This window comes from Botryllus schlosseri, chromosome 15 (genome assembly GCF_051294905.1).
Source record: "Botryllus schlosseri isolate E-star chromosome 15, Bs_hap1, whole genome shotgun sequence".
In the NCBI taxonomy this organism is placed as follows: Eukaryota; Metazoa; Chordata; class Ascidiacea; order Stolidobranchia; family Styelidae; genus Botryllus; species Botryllus schlosseri.
The window spans coordinates 7,165,208-7,180,177 of record NC_137250.1 but is presented as its reverse complement, the minus strand read 5'-3'; the positions used below and the strand labels follow the sequence as shown (position 1 = coordinate 7,180,177).

At 40.6% G+C, this 14,970-nt stretch overlaps 1 protein-coding gene across 6 annotated transcripts in view; it reads right to left on the bottom strand.

Annotated features, from left to right (window-relative positions):
* The window catches only part of LOC145457753 (talin-2-like), a 45,882-nt gene extending 31,008 nt beyond the window's left edge, over positions 1-14,874 (bottom strand). For all 6 annotated transcript variants that reach the window (XM_080336026.1, XM_080336027.1, XM_080336028.1 and 3 more), the window contains exons 1-16: positions 14,571-14,874; positions 12,692-12,789; positions 12,019-12,093; positions 11,869-11,923; positions 11,734-11,804; positions 11,590-11,668; positions 9,855-10,125; positions 7,943-8,111; positions 7,191-7,346; positions 6,946-7,124; positions 5,082-5,259; positions 4,351-4,464; positions 2,335-2,443; positions 2,136-2,272; positions 786-950; positions 560-727 (exon numbers count right to left, since the gene is read on the bottom strand). In XM_080336026.1, the coding sequence (XP_080192152.1) occupies positions 560-727; positions 786-950; positions 2,136-2,272; positions 2,335-2,443; positions 4,351-4,464; positions 5,082-5,259; positions 6,946-7,124; positions 7,191-7,346; positions 7,943-8,111; positions 9,855-10,125; positions 11,590-11,668; positions 11,734-11,804; positions 11,869-11,923; positions 12,019-12,093; positions 12,692-12,789; positions 14,571-14,706 (2,160 nt within the window). In that variant the 5' untranslated portion in view covers positions 14,707-14,874. The remainder of the gene's footprint in view (positions 1-559; positions 728-785; positions 951-2,135; positions 2,273-2,334; positions 2,444-4,350; positions 4,465-5,081; positions 5,260-6,945; positions 7,125-7,190; positions 7,347-7,942; positions 8,112-9,854; positions 10,126-11,589; positions 11,669-11,733; positions 11,805-11,868; positions 11,924-12,018; positions 12,094-12,691; positions 12,790-14,570) is intronic.
* Positions 14,875-14,970: the final 96 nt, after the last annotated feature.

Below are 14,970 nucleotides of genomic sequence, written 5' to 3'. Positions count from 1 at the left end.
TTAGTTATACAACGGAACGGAACCTTTTGGTATCTCATACACTTGTAATTTGTAAAAAGTTTGTGCATAAATGCAACATTTTACTGAAACTAGAGTATTTCTCAGTCCTCAGTCCTCGTAAATTCCTATTTCTACTACTAATCGAGGAGCAATTTACGGCATAACTCCTACTTCTACGTGAGTAATAACGATATACGTTGACCGCCTTTGCCAATTAAACCTCAATGTCGATACCTCGAGGTAGTTTAAACACGTCTTGCAAATCTCTACTTGATGAGAATCTTCTACATACAATTGAATATTATATTAATATTGAAAAACCGTAGCCGAAAGTAATCGTGTTTCTTCGATATGAATATATTAGTCAATTGTGTACTTGTATTTTTACTGAGGCAGAAACTTACGACATTACTTCTACTTCAGCACCAACACCGACAACTTCGAACACTGCATATTGAGCGGATTACTAATTTTGAAATCAATTCAGTCGCAAGGTCCTGCCGAAAACCCCAGCTCCATTGAGAAACCGCTCTTGACTAACTAAGAGCATTCTACAAACCTTGGTGCACGCGACCAACTGGGAGGTAGACAATGCGCAATGAGTGGCACTAGCGATGACTTGATTCTGGTCGGCCTGCTTCTCTGCTTTGCCAGCTACTTGTTTGGCTTGAAGAACCAAGGCGGCAGTCGCGTTCGCCACGCCCTTGGCCAGGCTCATCAAAGTGTCCTGACACGGAAATCCAAATTAACGCAACCCACAAGATTACATATTTCGTAACGCAAACCTGGAAATCTTGGTCGATGTCGGGATTGCCGATGTATTTGAGGATTTCATGGCTGGCGTCACCGATTTTGCCGGCCGCTCCCAGCAGATTCTGGCGCGGCTCGTCGCTGTACGGTTTGGCCGCGTTGAGCAGGTCGTTTATGGCGGCCGTGAGGTCTTTCGCGGCCTGCAGCGGACAGTATCAAATATTCATGCATTAGATTATACGGTGAGGGAATCAATCACGAGCCAGTCTGGCCGGGAGCATTCAATGGAATTTAATTACGCGTGTCGTGCATTTCATCATGCGAGCGCCTTTTCCGGATAGGAAACATGGGACGTATTACGTGTCGACTGTGTTGTTCAAAAACAGCTTTTTTTCTTAAATTGTGGGGACTCACTGGTTAAATAGTTAGGTTACCAAAGATTCCAACAGGTAAATGTGATCGCACAGGAGTCTGATACATTTGAATGTATTCAAAAAAATGAAAACAAAAATATTCAAATTTTGCTGTCAACACCATTGAATTGTTGTTGAAATTATTGTTGAAATTGAAGAAGTTGTCTAAAAGAACGATGCTGAACAGTTTTTGCTCACTCCAAACCGGAACAAGCTTCGTTGTTGCACTTGAAAATTTTGGATCCACAAAACTAGCTTGTTTTGCATCGTTTTTTGTAGACAACTCAACAATTTCACGGGTTTGACAGTAAAATTTGAAATTTTTTGTTTTATTTTCTATTTTCGAACAGCCGTACTGCATAACTATGAGGTAAATCAACAGGAGATATCATCTAGCACAGCTGGTTTGGTCTGGTCTGGTCTCAATTGCCAAATGTAATACGGTAGGTTGAATCCGACATGATATGAGGTTCACGGTCGACTTCCGACTAGTCTCAAGTCGCAATGCTGAAAGTGTTGTAGCAAATTGCTTACAAGTATCCTAATAGTCATTTGCGACCAGTAATACTTGAAAGTTAAGGAATCTCAATAGAAACACTCGTAACAAGGTGTCAAATCAAAAAGACGGCAGCAAATATCTCATTGAAGAACAGTTCCAATTCTTGGTATGGAGCGCATACATTTGTTGTAATTACATTTTAGGTTAATTTTGATTCTTGAAAGTTCACCGGACCTCAAATTGGCTTTGAAATTTTAGCAGTCCACGAACTAAAAAGGTTGAGAACCACTGATCTGGTAGTTGGCAATGAGTCATGAACTCGACGCAAAGCTATCTGTAAATATCATGTACCTCGATAAGCTACAAGATAACAAATCCACATCAAGTCCGCTAGGCCGTGTCTGTTTTTCAAATCGCTCTCAATATCGCAGACTCTACCGAACCGCTAGTGATCACGCCAGCATAAATCATACCCTCAAAAGGTTGTCTCCCATGCTGTTGTCTTCCAAAAGGGCAGCCATCAATTTCAATCCTTTCGTCATTTCGCTCAAATTTGAAGAAATTGTCGTCACGGCAGAGCCCACAGTAGTGTAGTCCGTCTGCTTCGGATCTGAGTACCATTTACGGAAAAATGAATATTAAGCCGCACTAAAACCAGGCAGTACAAAAGACCTGAAGTTTGTGTGATAACTGTGGCGGTGGCAGCGTCGATAGCAGCGAGATTGGACTGAATGTTATGTCGGTTTTCCTCGAGCGCGTCATGTTTCCATTGCTTGGCAGCCTGAAATATGTCCGCGAATCAAAAATCTGTCACAGAGACAGCTAAAAAGGGGGGCCCGGCATTACTTGAAACTAGTCACTACCCACTACAGACTATTCAGTCGATCAGTTACTAGAATTGGTAATCTAAATGCAATAATAAGTAATAAAGTTTTCAAATGGACTACCTCAAACTCATTACAGTTCAAAGGTTTTGAAGAAGATTACTTGTAGCCTACTATGAAGAATGGAGATGTCTTATGTTACGGTAGTAAAACATGTAAATAATAATGTCTCCGTAAAACTGTACCACAAAAATCTGAGATTTTCAAGGAAATATTGAAAAGATCACAACAGTTTGACAACAATTTAGATTCTTGGAGTGCGGAAGGCTGTTGCCACAACAGCACGCATGGCTACAAAAATTACAAGAATAAGAAACTATGCCACTACATCAGTCACTCGTGAGCATCAGGTTCACAGAAAACAGTCTCAAAATTGTGACACCGCTAGTATATCACTTTAAAATTTGTCCAAGGCTGAATTGATGCAATCTCAGGATGATAGAATGAAAAAATATAGAATATACATGCGGTATGAGTTATAACACGGTTCAGAATAAGTGCTTTTACACCACTAGAATCACACATCAACAAAGAAGGCTAGATAGAAAGAACTAAAAGCAGCATTGCCGTTGACAGCAAGGTAACCGTATCTTAACTTGACATTGTACCGTGGGTTTGCCAATTTGAGACTTGAGGATTAGTAATAAGACCGTAAGCTGGCCAGTTGATGACTTTCACTGGTGATATTATGGACTTTCGTGAAATATTAGAAGCTTTTAAGATCTCAAGAAATATCACTTTATAAACATAAAACATTCGCAAAGTGAGAAGCCTCAGTTCTGTTGTATCACGTCACAATATGGTGTCGGCATGGCATGTACCGATCAATTACAGTTTCACCATTCCATAGCACATTTCACATACTAGACTGCATTCAATAGTTATTGATCACATTGACAGCTTCCTTTTCCTCAAAAACCAATGATTAAGCCTGCACATCGGTAGAAAACCGAGAAATAACACTGCAGTATGGCGCATAATCAGCTCAACAGGAAAGAGCTATACGGCTGTACGAGCAACATAACCATACCACTGGTGCTGGTGGGAGCATTGGCTTTGAATTGATATGAAAATATGCAAAGTCCAACTATTATGACATTGCATGAGAAAAACGATTAAATACGTAGGTGTTACAACTTAAATCTGGAATATGTACGCATGTAGCCTACTACAGTACATAGCAGTGATGACATTCATGCAAATTGCACATGCACGTTTACAATTTCAGTCGAATACAATTCTTTGTGTATAATTCGTAAATGCTATCTGTCACTTGACCTGAAATGCTGTAGTCAGCAAACAGGGCGTGTCAGTCTACACGGGAGTTAGGAGTAATCCGCAAGAATCGATACTTATACCGATACATAGTTATGCAGAAGTTTTCTTCATTTTAGTTAAACTTCAAGCCAATATTCGCAACCTATCGCATGTAGCATGCCTTAGAAAGGCGACACATTCAACGAAATTTGAAACTCAACTCAGCATTAGATTACTAGGTGGTCGACAACAAATGCACACTCGACCGATCACGGTTTTAGTGTGAAACAATGCATTATATTGTCTTCAATTTACCACATTAAAAACAAAAATGATCGTCTGAGATATCTGAGCGTGGAAGAAATACCATTTCAAACACGGGACAGACAAATAACTTATTTGTACAAAAATTTCAATCATTTTACATCATATTTGGTATCACATTCTTAAAACTTCAACAACAATGTTTACCAAGCTCGCTAGATTCGCTAAGTCAATAACTCGTAACATATATGCGCATTGCGCATAGCATTGTAAGACAACTCACGGCATCGGATCCGATGGTGGGCAGGTCCGCTCTGCCGTCTAGATCGTCCTGGGCCGATTGCACAGCGTTGAACCCGAGTTGGATATTGCCCATGAACGCTTGCTGGGCAGCGGTCTGTACAAGTAAACAATTTGTATAATTTTAATAGCAAATTCAACAGCAACACAATAGCGATTCTGGGTACATGGAGTTGGAAGCTGGATTCCAAGCTGAATTTGGTTGAAATGATTGAAAAATCTTAACTAACAATAATTATGTTTACATTGCGAACGCCAGTTACTTTTGTTAACCAAACCCAAAATATAGCTAAAATTTGACAAGTATACAGACATATTACTTGTTGCAGACTTGGTACACCACGACACAAAAGTCTTTCTGATTCAAATTTGGTTAGCCGCATTTACTGACGTACAAATTTTTCACAAGGCGACATGCAACAGTCAAGCACATTTACAGCATGGTTACAGAACACTGTTTCAGTTCGAAAATGAATCAATTTCTGTTTGATAACAGCATTGCTGTTGTTTAGGCCCGAGAAAGGGTATAAAATGAACAGTTTGGATTTTTCGGATATTCACGAATGGTACTTGAACTCTCGACTCTAAATCCATGGCTCATGACTGAATGAGTCATGTAGTCCATCATATCATGAGTAGCTCAGCCATCTCTATTGAGAGATGCTTACCTTAATACAACCAAATACTTCAACGTATCGTAAAAAATGAACTTACCAGAGGCTTCCCTCCATAACTCAAAGTGCTGTGCTTCGTCCCGTGCGACGCGCCTTGCATCGTGCCCATGGAGTAACTATCCGGACGCGCCGAAGATGACCCGATAACACCGGGCACCGCGATATGTCCCTGGCTGACGTGACTTTGCGAACTTGCGTTGAGGGCGATAAACTGTGCCCTGTAAAAGTGATTACATAGTAGCAACGTCCATATAGTACCATATACACAGCCTATTCTCATTGTGGACCCTGGCCTGTCTCAATTACATTATTCAGGCAGTTGGACGCTTGCCCATAATTAGAGGTCACATTTTAAATTGATTTCAATATTTGGAATGCATTGTTTCGCATGTCGTAATAGAGTTCATGGTCTAGTTTATAGTTAGATGGTGTCACAATGATGAAAAAGTTGTACTGTATAAACTTGTTTATGACCAGTCTTATGTGAAAGCTAAGAAGACATTTTAAACAAAATTCGTTAAATTTCCAAGGTACTATTTAGCGACATTATATAACAGACAGTATAACAGAGGCTAGCACACAGCAAGGTCGTTGTTCTTTCAAAAGAAACCAAACAATCAAAAAAGTCAAGTCAGGAGCGGGACTTCATCTTTCAGAAACTTTAAGTGAGTTTCAGCAGCGAATTTCTCGTTATATCGAAATTTCCGATTGATTTTTAGTTTCATGCATTAGGCGTGATTACATTTTGGGTTGATTTTGATTTTTCAAGGTTTTTGAAGGCAAATTTTTATTTTCGATTTAACGGTCTCACAAGTTTTCAAGGTTGACAATCACTGCTCTGGTAGATTACCAGGTGTTGGCTCACAAAATGAGTTTGTGGGTAACGAAATGTTTTTTAGCATCAGCTTAATCACAAATTTGTCACCTTCGTGCAGAATCACATAGAGTCAATGTATTGCTTGATACAAAGTATCAAAGTCTGCAAGCGATGATTCACGTCTAAAATTTGGACATATTATCTTTAAAATGTATGCTGGCTGAAATTCACGCAATCGTCCAAGCTGCGGTACTTCTTGTATTTGAAATCGAGGCACTTCAAATCCAGATATGAGCAGTTGCGTAGCATACAAAATTTTAGTCAGCCGGTTGTGTAACCAGTAACCAGCCATGCTAACCATTTCGCTGGATAGAAGTAGAATATATTACTTTTCAAGTGCAGATATAAGCAGATTATCTATTTACAATGACCGCAACAAAAACAACACCAAAAAACTATTTACTCTCGACCCTAGTTAGCAATCTTGGAAAAGCACCGAGAAATAACAAAAATTACGAGGCAAATACCTTAAGTAACATGACTCAGTAACTAAATAACCCCGGGTAATGCACTTTAAGTCCCCGTGTTAAGTGCAATGTAGACAACGCGTGGATAGGCATGTAAACATTAACGTCACGGGCTAGCGGATTTGATTGTGAGATTAGCCGAGGGACCGACTCCACCAGAGCAAATCTCTGTGAACCATCCTTGCTCCAGTGAAAATATGTCTGGAATGCTTGCTGACTGGAATGCTATTTGCCTCTGTCGCGAACCAGGGTCTAACATTTAAAATTCGTGCGGCCTGCGCCTAAATCAATGTTTTTTAACCGGGGTGCACGTGAACCCCATGGGGTTCGCTCGAGGTGAAGACGCACATCCGACTCATACAGCCGAGGACACTCTGATTTGAAGTGGATATTCAATTGAATATTGAAATAATTAATGAATGACTTAATCTTTTTTTGGGTGAAAATCGTGTATTAACGGTTCTGTTCTCTTAACAGTTGTTGATGTACAGTTCATTTTGTTCGCAAGTATACCATAGTAATGTATTATGATATATTAAATAAATAATTATAAATTTTACTTGTGCGGCGATATACTGTCTTCAATCATCATCGATTCTTCATCTCCGTCAGGTAAAATAGTATCCTTGGCCGAACGTTTTTTCAGAATGATATCAATATAACCGGCGATAAGCTGAGCTATCTGTTCGCCCTCAGTTGTCTGTACGCTGTAAAATCCCTCTTGATAATCGCCAAAGTCCTGCAAACAAGATTTTGCAACTTTTATTTTTTTGAAATTTATCAACAGACGAGGATAATCTCTTACCAAGGTGAACGATTTGGGCGAGGCCGCCCATCTTTTGACGGAGGTCAGAGGCCAAATCTTCAGGACGTCCTTGGTACGTTCGTCGAGCCTCATAACGCATTCCCTGGTAACTCCGAAAAGCCGGGGTACCAGCTTGTTTTTGCCAGACATTTTTTCCTAAAATTTTCACAGAAATTACAGCAAACAACGCAGCACTCCTCAAACTGTGGTACATGAAATATTTTCAAGTGGACGCAAAGAGTTCTGAGGTTTTTAATCGAGCTTAATTTACAACTTGCTGTCCTTTGCGGTAGCTTAAAACTAATGTTAATACACGATGTAAGAATCATGTCAGCAGTGCAACAGTTTTATATTAGTAATATTACGTCACAGTGCATTCACTACAAAGAAAACCAAGCAGCTGGTGAGATTGGTTTACTAGGATGATAGGAAACCAGAAGAGCAATGGCAAAACATAAGTATGGTATTGGGTCCAAGAGCCAAGAGTCAGAGCCTGGACAGCGGACATGATCTCTGATGTGGTGCAAGCAATGTTATACCCCGGATAGCCAAGTTTGTCCACGAGAAACAGTTACATCTATCACAGTGCTTAGTACTAACTTCAATAACTAACAAATACCGTTATATTGAGTATATATTAAGTCTTCATGATCTGTGTGGTGGTCAGTGTAGAACAAATACAAAAATTTGAATAACACTGTCATAAACCGACTGCAAGTGCAGGACCGTCCAATGAAACGACAGGAGCTTACTTTAACAAGGAAGAAAGTGACTCCGTAGGTTTTGAGTCCTCGGCACTTTTTGACATACTGCGACTTTGCGTCCATTTCAATCATGTTGCCGAGCGTTTTATGCTCCATAAATATCTTCTTCTCGATTCCCCGAGCTTTTACGTACTCTTTGGGCAAAAAGTCTTTCAATCTGTGGTAAATGTAATAAGCGTTGTTGCCAAAGCACGAACAGCAACGAAAGGGATAGTGCCTTCATAATACCATACAATGTTAGTCAAATTAGGAGCATCATCAGGTGGCTCTGCTATAAATGATTAAATGTAAGAATTCACTTGATAGCTACGTACGGTATTTAAATTAATTAACTCACAGACAAAAATTTCCTTGTTTCATCACACAATCACGACACTGAATTCAAATCCCGACAATTTCTATGCGAGACGCAATAACATTCAATACTGCACATTTTTAAATATTTGCGTAAAATGACAAGAAATCCATTGATGTCCATTACTAAATACTGCAAGAAATATAATTGGAACAGTTGCACAGTGTAGTCCAGTTGATCTCAACCTTTTTGACCGCGCGGAACGGTGAACCTTCAAACACCAAAATTCACCCTAAATTTTACCGCGACAAATGCATGCAACGTTAACACCTGATGAAGGACCAGAGCTTTGAGAGCTCATGTGATGAATAAAATCATTACTTTACAAGTTGACGTTAAATAAGGTGTGAAAGCAACCAAGATCTTAATGCAATCTAAATTTAATATTGGAAACTTCATTTAATTATGCCATTTTGATACTAGATATTTGTTAATGGTTCGATTGAAGTTTCTGCAAGGGCGAAGCTCGCAAGTTCCGTTAAAGACCACTAACCTGATTGTGACTATACAGTGCACACTATCCTTTGAAAGAAAAGCGACTTTGCTATTTGCTATAGCCCAGGGGCGGGCAACTTCTCCAGTCGGCGGGCCGGATATAGCACAATTACTTGGCGGGCGGGATTACTGAATCGATACATTATTCGCCCATTTATTCTCATATACAAGGAATAAATCGTAGGTAATGAATGTATTTTAACGACAGGCCGACAGCAATGTCACTTCAAAGCCATTTCTCGCTGATCAATGACCAAGACAATGTGGATTTGAGAACAGCATTGTCATACAGGCGCCTCCATGTCTGCTTCTCTCTGATCATTTAACACACGGTGCAATCCTTAATTAAGATTTCAAGGCATTCGTTGAGCCCGGTACCCCAAATTAACCAAGATATTAATTCATTGAGTTTGAGTACATCGTAAATGCCGATATCGCAAGTCTCGCTTCGACGAACTTACGAGTAAGCTCCACTCTCGCACGCAGCGCACACACACATATAATAACGTACAGTCACTAATACTTGACGTTAAGCAAGTAGTGGGGCATCTCGGCAGACTTGGGCCGCAAGCCACATTATCATATAAAACGAGAAACTGTCCGCGGAGCCGGACAAAATCCCGTCACTGGCCCGATCCAGACCGCGGGGCGTATGTTTCCCGCCTCTGCTATAGCCTCTATTACGCTGCTAAATGTTGCTTAATCACAATATCGGAATTTAAGGAAGTTGGTTTGAAAGTCTCAGTAACTTTCACATACAACTTGTCCAAAACGATTTTTAGGCTACTTAGGCTACTTCTACACTTGCACCAATGCGACGCACGCCAAAAGTAGACCATGAACTCTCTATTGCAACATCATACAAAATATACGCCTCACGCTTCAAAATAAATTTAAAACTTTTTCCTTCCCCTAATGAATAGACAATCGAATTTTGGAATTTAGATAGAAAATTTAATACATCTGGCGGAGCGGCCACGAACCGGCGGTTGAGAAACACTGGTGTTGTCTGCACATCAATATCAGTTTCATCAATAACGAAAAACATACTCCAAATATCCCGGTTTGTGCTTCTTCTCGTTGTGAACCCCAAACTGAATTTGGCACTGGAACGCACCAAAGGTGGTTGCGTCTTTCTCGCTGACAGGGTACTGTCCTTTAATGATACCGTCTCGGCACTGGACGTACAGGAGGTTAAGTTGTATGGGATCGCGCGAATCAACGTTCTGATCCGAGTAAAAGTATTTGCGTCGAAGGATTAACGTTTCCGATTCCTCCACACCTTGCTCACGTAGAGTTTGGCCGTGGTTGAGCCAATTCACTGCAACACAGAAGTGGATATGATTACAGCCAATTTGGAGGGGGGTTGGTCGGTCTCTGGAGCCAATACCATTGCAGCCAATAACTAGCACCTTCACCGATAACCCCAATTAACAATATATTCAGCCGATATTCAAAAGATTAGACATCTAGCTTAAGGCACATGTTCAAAACTCTAGAGCATTATTACAAATTTGAGCCAAGTTATGGTCGGAGATGAAAAAAAACCTACAACGGCTGCATTTGTACGTCTGTATGCTATAAGAAATGTATCAATGCCCCCAGCCTAGCAGTTGCATTTCTTTCAAAGTGTGATATTGGTTAGACATTATAGGCCAAGCCAGTTACTATCAAAATAGAAGCAATATTTCTCCAGTTTGCCACACCTCTCAATGACTGCACTCAGAGAAATTTCACAAAAAAACAAATTATCATCATTTATGTGTGTCTGGATCCTAGATAATGCAGTGCAGACTGCGGCATTCTCAGTAAAGAAAATTCCTTAGTTGTGAGCATCTGACCTATATTTATACGGGAGTAACATATTCTCACACACGTCACATAGCACACACATGCAATGTTACGCTGTGAGTTGAGAATATGCAGTTATGAATTAATTCCGGATCAGTAAGATGAGGAAGTGACTAACACCGGGTCATCATCAAAATAGAAAAGTTTACTGCCGTGAATAGCCGCTGTCATGTGATGGTAGAATGGCGATTCTCTGTCGAGCAGTTCAACTCGCTCTCAGTTGTGGCCCGACTGATAAAGTACTGCGGCTACATGTCATACAGAAATGTTTTTGCGATGCTGTCATGATCATTTGCGACAGTCAACCGAGTCAATGATTTTGCCTGGGCCTGAGCTTCATTACAGCAACTCTCACTATTCCTTGGGCAATGGGCATACTACAACATTAAGACGGTGAGACTTGGCAAATGACTAACTAGAATCGAATGGATTGGATGCGAAAGAGTTTATATGCAATGAAACCACAATTAATCATACTTTAATAACGTTGCTAATATTGAGGTTTTCAGAAACGCCTACATGGTTCAAAATCATGGGTTATCTCAGTGTGCTTGGCAAGAAATAAGTCCATAGTAGTCCTACAGTTGAGCAGTATATTCATATTGAAATGAACCCGAATATTTTCGGCTGACACCCGGCAGGGGTAATCGTCAGCAACTAGTAGAGAATTGGTTGTTGGTAGTTGCTGACGATTGAACGCCTGGCGAGTATCAGCCGGAAATATTTGGGCTCATTTCATTATGCGTACACTATTTAATTGTATATTGAAGTTCTGTAGGCTAGCTCCAAGAAGATCTTGAATACTACGTAAAATAGTTCAATAGGTCCTGCATTGGCTTCACAATCGGTCCTATTGTGTAGAGGAGTGTTTATATATATATCGTACTAGTTGAAAATATTTGGTTAACCATATAAATGAGGAAAAGGCACTTACATTCATCGTCTGTGTGTAGTTTCTTTTTCAATGTTTCAAACTTCCTGTCGGTATCCCCTCTTAAAAGCGTACCGCCACCCTGCAAAGAGAAGAAACATACCGATGGAGCTGTGCCAGAATTAAATCCACAATTCTGGATGATACCTTCTTTTGAGCAGACGGGTCCTCTGTAGGTGCACCCCGTACCAGTGAGTATTCTTCATGATTGACGATGCCTGGAGATGAAATTTCAAACTTAGCACACTGATTATTACAATGAACACAGCAGTCGTAGCTTACCTAATCTCGTACAGATCGTGACCATTAGTTGACCCACTGTGTTACTGTCATCAATCTGAAATGTAAAAGAGATTCCAATAACGTGAAACCGCGCAGTAGACCTACAGCTACAACTATCTTGTTGGTATGAAGGAATCACTATAACATTACCATGGCTGTTTTGATGCTGGCATCCAGCGTTTGCACTTTGAGTGGTCTCTGCTTCTGCTTATATTCCAAGATGTCCTGCAATGAACAGAGAGTATTGCTGAAATTTTAATATTAGGTGGAACAAATGAAATATATCACACACATTGGTTTTTATGAAAAAAGAATTAATTTTATGAATAGAAAAACATCTTACAATTTGAGATTTTTTGGTTTCGGTTACCCGGCATATTCTGACTCGGGCACTCTATTGGCATGCTAAAGATTTTGACTGACTATTCTCTGGATTTACAGTGGTGTCGCTGTGTGTCAATGCTTTTACTTCAGGAATTGAAATAGTTGGAAGTAAAAGATAAAAGAGAACTGCATCAGGCATGATAGGTTTTTTGGGTGTTACTTTACACATAACCGCAGTCCGCAGCAGCATTTTATCACTGTATCGCATAGTACTTTGTTTAAAATAGCGAATACAGGAGTTTGTAACAACATTATTCAAAGTATCCATTCATACTAATAATTCCGTGAGGGAAAAGTAGCATTTCTATTTCTATTAGCAGTCTGAGGTTGTACCACGGTCCACCAACACTCCCGACGAAGCAGGAAACAAGGCCGCGGAATAACTACATGCTCACCTGCAGGTTCAACATGCGTGACTAATAAGGAAGATAATACTCACGCCATCTCTCAACAAATAATATTCGAGCGGTCGTCTCGATTCCAACCACACTCCTTTCCGAGGATCTTTGTCAGACAGAAACAAGCTGAAATCTTGCGCTGGAATGTAAAGGCGGACATATAAAAGTACATTTACACAAACCGTGCTCAGGAGAATGGTGGGAAAACTTGCTCAGTTCATGTAGTTACATCCTTACTCTAGACAGGAAATAACAATGAGTGCCGTGGAAATAGAAATATTGAGATCGGGAACATGGTCCATGGAACAGCACTGATATCACTAGTAGCAAGTCATCAAATCGTTATTTCAGCGGCAAAGCACAAGAATTTGGGGACCCATTGAGACCATTTATTGATACCAGGTTTTTAACCTGCATAAAATCCTTTTACAGCACTCTCCACAAAAGCAGAGAATTGTAATATTACAGATATTATGAACTCATACATGACTAATTTTCGCGAATATACCCATGGAGTTTAGTCAGGTTTAATGGCAGATACTTAAAACTGTCTCAAGTGGTCATAAAACATAAACCAAACGTCAGAAAGGTATTGAAATATCATCATTGTAAAAGGGTGATTTATCCTACGAAACGATGGTTAATATAAAGTCACAATGAACATGGAATAAGAAACTATGTAGCTGCAATCAGTGGATATAAATGTTAATTGCGAGCTAAAAATTTTAAGTGTAAACGCAACGCCGTTAAAATAGGCCGCAAAACTTTTTTCGCCTCGTTGCCTCGACGGCTGACAGTCTGGCTTTAGGTGTTTCCGTATAAGGCGTTGACTGCATCTCGCCGGCGTTGTGACTTCTCTCGCAATCGCTCGCTAAGCATGCGACAGCCAGAACGCAGCAGCGGCGCGAGAAAGGCGATCGAAAGTATGACAGGAATTCGCGAAGCCGGCTACTTCAGATTAAAATACGAATGTTCCAACTATCACGACAAAATTGAAACGGCACCGCGATCGGCGAGGTATCGCGGCCAATTAGTTCGCGACAGCGGGAGAATGAAGACGCGCAAGCCTACGTTACTACCGGCGATGCAGTGGCGTGTTGAACTCGATACCGTCAATTCACTGCGACTTTGCAAATGTAAAAGCGACTTGCCCACTTGCGCAGTGTCGGAATATTTCGCCATAATGCACAATGGGAATGCATCATCACAGAGTCTCCTACGGTCGAACAGCCACTAAACATGTATCAAGTATCATTGTATAGCGAGCAGAAATGCCCTAATCTAATTCTAATCTCATTCGTAGAATGTTCCTATGCACGAATTACCGCTGATGTCAGGTTTATTGTATAGCGCGAAACGAGCGAAGCTTGGTGCACGGACGTCGGACATTCGCCATTCTTATGCATATGAGAATGGAACTCTGATTAGATATGAACTGAACGAACGAACGAACACGGTTGCGACAGAACTAATACATCATGACGCGTAGCCGAAGTAGCCATGACCGCATTGTGTTATCGCAAATCGATAGCGGGCGTTCCAGATTGAATCCGCGACGCTTTTCTCATTAGCCGGGTAAAGACACAAGGCTTGATTTATGCGAATGAATCGATTCATAACTCTTTTCCAACAAAGAACAGTGCGCGATTGATTATCTTCAAGTGTAACTTCCGCCAACTATGAATATGACGTCAGACTTGAACTGCGATATCGTAATTTATTGGATCCTATTTTCAAACAGACGCCATTACGATTTTCAGTATCAGTGTCACGTTACATAACGAGAAATCGTTAGCCAACTACGCCGCCCTAGCTCAAAACAATTGGGTATTCGTAAACAATGCCGTGTAATCGCGACACTTTGAAAGATATAATGTTCACAACACCAGCGTAATAGGTTAATAAAGACGATCAGCGTACCTTGTCCCATTTGAGCCTCTGGTATCTTTTCGCGTATAATCCTGCAGGCGTCGTAAACGATGCAAGCCGGGTCGAACTGCATTGTTTTGACGACATTTCTGCTCTTTATTTCTATCTTCAGTGATAAATTCACCATATTGACGTTTCCGTTTCCACCGGCGGGCTCGGCCTCGTCTTCAAAGCTGGAATCAACTGCTACCCGGCTTTCGGGAGACCATCAAGCGAACCAGTGTGTCCCACAACTTACGGTATTTAAAATATGACCGAGTTCTGAAAATTGATACCAGCATAAGCCGAAGAGTTCGCGTGACTAACAAGATGCAACAATGCTGATTGGATTAAAAATAACGAAAACACAACACATTCAAGGTGTTGTGCATTGCAAGCATGAACTAATCAG